Here is a 5,645-nt window from a genome sequence, read left to right on the forward strand (position 1 = left end):
CAGCATCACTGAGAGTGGGAAGTTTTCACCAATTTGGCTGCAGGGACATAAATTTGGCTATCTAGTAAGTTGCAGGATAGATGTGATTGTAGAGGGCCAAAACTATTGGGTTGATGCACTGAGGTCGAGACTGCTGAGTGCTTGAGTCTAACTACTGATTGAACCATACTCTTTATGGGCATATCTTGGGAAATGGTCCTTTTCACTATACGTACTGGCTCAGTGATTGGTGTATACAAAGGATTGTAGGAGGGACTAGGGAGTGGAGTAAGACTAGTCAGAGACACTCTTGGCGGTAGACAAAGGAGAAGGCAGATGTGGAGATTCTCCTAAAATCCTGTTCAATCCTGCATCTGGGGACCATGAATAAAGATTAAGGACTTTTGCTTCTCCTGACTCCGGCTGATTCTGGTGTGTCCTGGGTGTTAGCACGGTCATTACATGCGATATGTATGATCTGTGTTAGAGCAAAACATAAAGAAATTAATAAAATCACACACTGAAGTATAATTAAGACATACTCTTCAATACAAACAATTAGATCTTAAGACAAGATAAGCTAAACTCTTAAGAGAAGTAAAATGAGAAATTTTGCTTAATCAAAATGACATATCATTATGTGTCATCTGTACTTGATAGGATGCCTTTTCAATTTTAATTAAAGAGATCTAGCAATTTTTTTTAAATTGACGTGATTTTATTCTGTTTCAAAAAGGATTTCCCTGAATTTCAAATGAAACATTCAGAGATTGTCAAATGCTATAGGATCAAATGATGCCAGTTAGTCAATAAATATTAAATAATAAACTTGTATCAGGCACTGAGCAGTGGTTATTCTGATCAGAGTTCACTATGATAATATATAATACCCATCTTCCCTTTAAGGAATAATTATACTAGCTCACCTTGACTCACTAATACATTATTTTATACTTTACAAAGACTTTTCTAGAAATAACCCAGTGCAAGAATACTATTTAGTGGATGAGAAAATAGAGGAAAAGACAAATAAAATGATGTAGCTACAGTTATACAGAAAATAAGAGGCTGAACAGGAACTCAGTTCCAGGTCTTCCATTGTTTAATTTCTAGGATCTTTTATATTGAATCACCTAAGAAAGGACTGATACATTTTAACTGGATCTCTGTAAAAGAAATTATGCAAGATACATTTTAAATTTAAGCTTCATTATTAACATGCTCTCTATCAGCTTCTTAGGTTGTCAATAATAATAAATCAAATCCTGATTTATGGCACATGTTGAAATTTGAGGCATAAATATGAAAATTTAAGAGTTGGTTGTAACAAGCAGGATCAACTTCAGCATTTACTCCATGATTTCCCTCATCTGTTATCCCAATTTTCATCCTTTTTTTTAATAGCATAAGAATATTTCATCATAATATACCACAATTTATTCAGCCATTCCCAATTGATGGGAATCCCCTCAATTTACAATTCTTTGTCTCTAGAAAAGAAGTTCTTTTCCTTTTTTTAAAAAATTTCTTTTGGGAATAAGACCTAATAGTAATATTAAATCAAAGGATATACATAATTTTATAGTTTGGGGCATAGCTCATATTTTTGGTCATTTATCTATTGGGGCATGGGTATTTTTTTAATGTTTGATTCAGTTTCCCTTATGTTTTAGGAATAAGGGCTTATCAGAGAAGCTTGCTTTAAAATTCTTTTCGCAATTATTATTGCTAATTATGTTTCTCCTCCCTTTATTCTATTCTATCTTTCCTTTCACACTGCCCCTCCTCAAAAGTGTTTTGGTTCTGACTACCCCTTTCCCAATATGCTCTCCCTTCTATCATCCATGTCCCCTTTTTTTCCCCTTTCCTCCTATTTTCCTATAAGGTAAGATAGATTTCTATACCAAATTGAGTGTATATATTATTCCCTCTTTGAATTATAATTCTTATTATTCTTAATTCTTATAAGAATAAGAGTAAGATTCTTTCATTTCCCTTTACCTCCCTCTTTTTGCCCTTTGCTATAAAAGCTGTTTCTTCTCTTTTTTATGAGAGACAATTTTGCCTCTCCTGATTTCATCTTTCCTTAGCAGTTTCTAGGTGTATTCATTTTGGCTTTTCTTCCTTGTTATAATTATTAGAAAATGTCCTCCTTATAATATAGATGTTATACAATGATCTTAAGATACTTTTCTGGATGATAGTTTGAACTGTATGTATTACATGTCAGTTCAATTGCCAATCCAAGAGGATATAAATTTCCTTAAAGAAAACATTCCCTGTCATCAGAGAACTAGCATTCTGCTAACTACATGCATAAATTTATACACCAATTAGCCAGTACAGATAGTGGAAAGGACCATTTTCAACATGTGCCATAAATCAGGACTTGATTTATTATTATTGACAATCTAAGAAGTTGATAGAGAGCATGTTAATAATGAAGCTTAAATTTAAATAATTCAAAGAGGGAAAAATATGTACACTCAATTTGGTATAGAGTAATTCAATACCAACTTGATAAATACATATGGAACTTTATGCAAGAGATAAATTTAAGAACTGCTTTCCTGGAGCTTATATTCTACTAATGAGGTCCAAACACAATAAAATACATAGCATTTATATCCTGTTTTAGAGAACAAAGCACTTTACAAACATTATCTCATTGTAACAAAATAAATATCTCATTAAAACAACCCTTTAATGTAAGTACTTTTATCTTCATTTTACAGAAGAGGAAACAAAGACAACTGAGATTAAGCAACTATAGGGAAAATCAAACATCTGGTAAGTGTTCCAGATAGGTGACTTCATTCACCGAAATGCCTATGAAGAAGGGTATCAAATGAATAAAAAAAAAAAAAAAAAAAAAAAAAAAAACAGCCTTGCGGTTAGGAAATCCTGGTTTCAAATGCTCCTTCTGTCATAAACTGACTATATAAAGCCATCTATTCTCTGTATAGTAAACTCCCTAACTTAGAAAATATCATAGGAATATTTTCTGCATAGGGAAAAGGAGCTTCCTGATGAATGAGTTTCCTGTGTCAATGAAATCAGACATCTAATTTTCTGTTCCCTATTTGTCTATTACTTATCTAATGTCACATAGTCAGTAAAGGTGAGAATAGTGATTCAAGTTCAGTTCTATGACTCCAGACAATGTGTTTTCTATTATATTATCTCCAATGTATTTTATAAAGGTAAACACATTCTAATTACTTAGCACTGACATGGATTCCAGCTTTGTCTAGCATAAGAAAGAAAACTTCCTTATGGATTTTCTTTGTCCTGCTTTCTTAAACACCATAGATGCCTACCATTTCCAATTTCTTCTTATTAATGGGCAGGATTAAAATGTGACTTTAATGTTTGCAAAATGATTTTAAAATAATTTCATTTTCATAACAACCATTGGAGGTATATAATATTATCATTCACATTTCCCAGATAAGGAAAATGAGGCATAGAAAGATTAAATTGGCAAGGAACACACAATGAATAAGTGTCGATGGGTTCATTGGAACCCAGGTTTTCCTGGCATCATAGGCAGTACTCTATGTGCCACCTAATTGTCTTGTTCTTATTTTTATTGTTTTCAGGAAACAATGGAATTCCTCAGGAGAAATTTACTATAAATGTAAAATATCATTATTGATTTATATTGTTTCCTCAAACTCTTATTATTTTCATAGTTTTGAGGGTATGATAGGACAAGATGAATGGAGAGTTGTTTTTGTCAGAAACACCTTGGTTCAAAAGCCACATCTTTCTCAAAATTATCTTCATGGCAATGTAGAAATCACTTGAATTATCTGGCCTGTTTCCTTATCTTTCAAAATGGGTCTATCCAAAGTATTGTCTCTTATTATCATAGTTTGAAGGGTATGATAAGACAAGATGAATAGAAAGCTGTGTTTGTCAGAAATACCTGAGTTTAAATGCCACTTGTACTTCATAATTATCTTTGTGACAGCGGATAAATCAGCTGAATCATCTGGCCTCAATTTCTTTATCTTTCAAAATGGTTCTAGCCAAAGTACTATCCTTGCAAAATTGATGAGAATATCAAAGGAGAAAATAAATTTTAAGTTTACAATGAATTTTAAAAGTCCATATAAATAGTTGTGGTCATCATTATTTAATTAAACATAACATTTTGTGATTACCTAAATTATTTGTTCTTGACACCATTCTTTCACATCATTTAAGACTTTTGCTTAAATATAAGACTTGAATAGTGATTTTTTTGTTGTTGTTGAGGCAGGAAAGACATTCTTATGTCTCTATTCATTTTTACAGAAGTGAGATAGAATGCATTCTGGATTTATCCAATAATACACAACTCAGCTGAAAACCCTACCTACTGTTTATCTCATTTATGAAGTTCTTCCCAACAAAGATGTCTGAAAGAAATTACACTCCACCAACTGAGTTTATTTTTACTGGTTTCACAGATTACTTACCTTTCCGAATCACTCTGTTCCTTTTATTTTTGGTCATCTATGGTTTGACTTTAGTGGGAAACATTGGTTTATTAGTCTTGGTCAATATTGATTCTAATCTTCAAACTCCCATGTATTATTTTCTCAGTAATCTCTCCTTTCTAGACCTCAGCTATTCCACAGCCATAGCTCCCAAGATGCTGGTGAACTTCTTATCTTCTAAGAAGACCATTTCTCTGTATGGTTGTGCCCTTCAAATGTACTGCTTTGCTTGCTTTTCTGATGCAGAATGCTTCATTCTGGCTGCAATGGCCCTTGACCGCTATGCAGCTATTTGCAATCCATTGATGTATTCAACACTTATGTCCAGGAAAGTATGTGTCTTCTTCATTGTCATGGCGTATTTCAGTGGAAGCGTGACTGCCCTGATTCATGTGAGTCTGGTCTTCAGGTTGCCATTCTGCCGATCCCATGTCATCAATCACTTTTTTTGTGACATACCACCATTATTATCTTTGTCTTGTGCCAACACTTCCCTCAATGAGGTCCTGATTTTTTCTTTTTGTGGTTTCATCCAGACCAGTACTTTTGTGATGATTTTCATTTCTTACTTCTGTATTCTCATTACAGTTCTGAATATTAAATCATCTGGAGGGAGAAGTAAGACCTTTTCTACATGTGCTTCCCACTTAATAGCTGTAACTTTATTTTATGGGGCACTTTTGTTCATGTATTTACGTCCCAAAACCAAATACTCTCCAGATACAGATAAGGTTGTTGCTGTTTTTTATACTGTGGTGTTTCCCATGTTCAACCCTATTATATACAGTCTGAGAAACAAAGATGTGAAAAATGCACTCAAAAAAATGTTAGACAGAATATCTTTAAACATATAGTTCCATATGATAAAGAATTTCTCAATATTTTAGAGTTGAAAAAGACCTTAAATAATAGGTAGCCTAAGAACTGTTTAGTAATCTGCTTTATTACACCCTCATCAAATCATGATCTAGTGTTTTCTTGAAAACATCTAGTTACCCCATTAGTATTCCAGAACCTTTATTCTATTTTGGGATGAATCCAAGCATTAAGGAAGCTGGTTTGGAAGGAAGAGAGCTGAATTATCACGAAAGCAATACCTCCATTTTTGTTTAGTATGGCATATCCCTTTTAGAAATAAAGTTTTCCTCTAATTTATAAGAATTCAAGCCATTCTCCAGT

General features: G+C 33.1%; 1 protein-coding gene across 1 annotated transcript; it reads left to right on the forward strand.

Annotated features, from left to right (window-relative positions):
- Window positions 1-4,381: 4,381 nt before the first annotated feature.
- LOC127541564 (olfactory receptor 5AS1-like) lies at window positions 4,382-5,320 on the forward strand. Its single transcript, XM_051966790.1, has one exon. The coding sequence runs from the start codon at window positions 4,382-4,384 to the stop codon at window positions 5,318-5,320; it is 939 nt and encodes a 312-aa protein (XP_051822750.1).
- Window positions 5,321-5,645: the final 325 nt, after the last annotated feature.

Source organism: Antechinus flavipes, chromosome 6, assembly GCF_016432865.1.
Source record: "Antechinus flavipes isolate AdamAnt ecotype Samford, QLD, Australia chromosome 6, AdamAnt_v2, whole genome shotgun sequence".
Lineage (NCBI taxonomy): Eukaryota > Metazoa > Chordata > Mammalia > Dasyuromorphia > Dasyuridae > Antechinus > Antechinus flavipes.

Excerpts from the sequence above, each read along its gene's own strand:
- LOC127541564 (XM_051966790.1), top strand. The coding sequence starts at position 4,382 with ATGTCTGAAAGAAATTACACTCCACCAACTGAGTTTATTTTTACTGGT.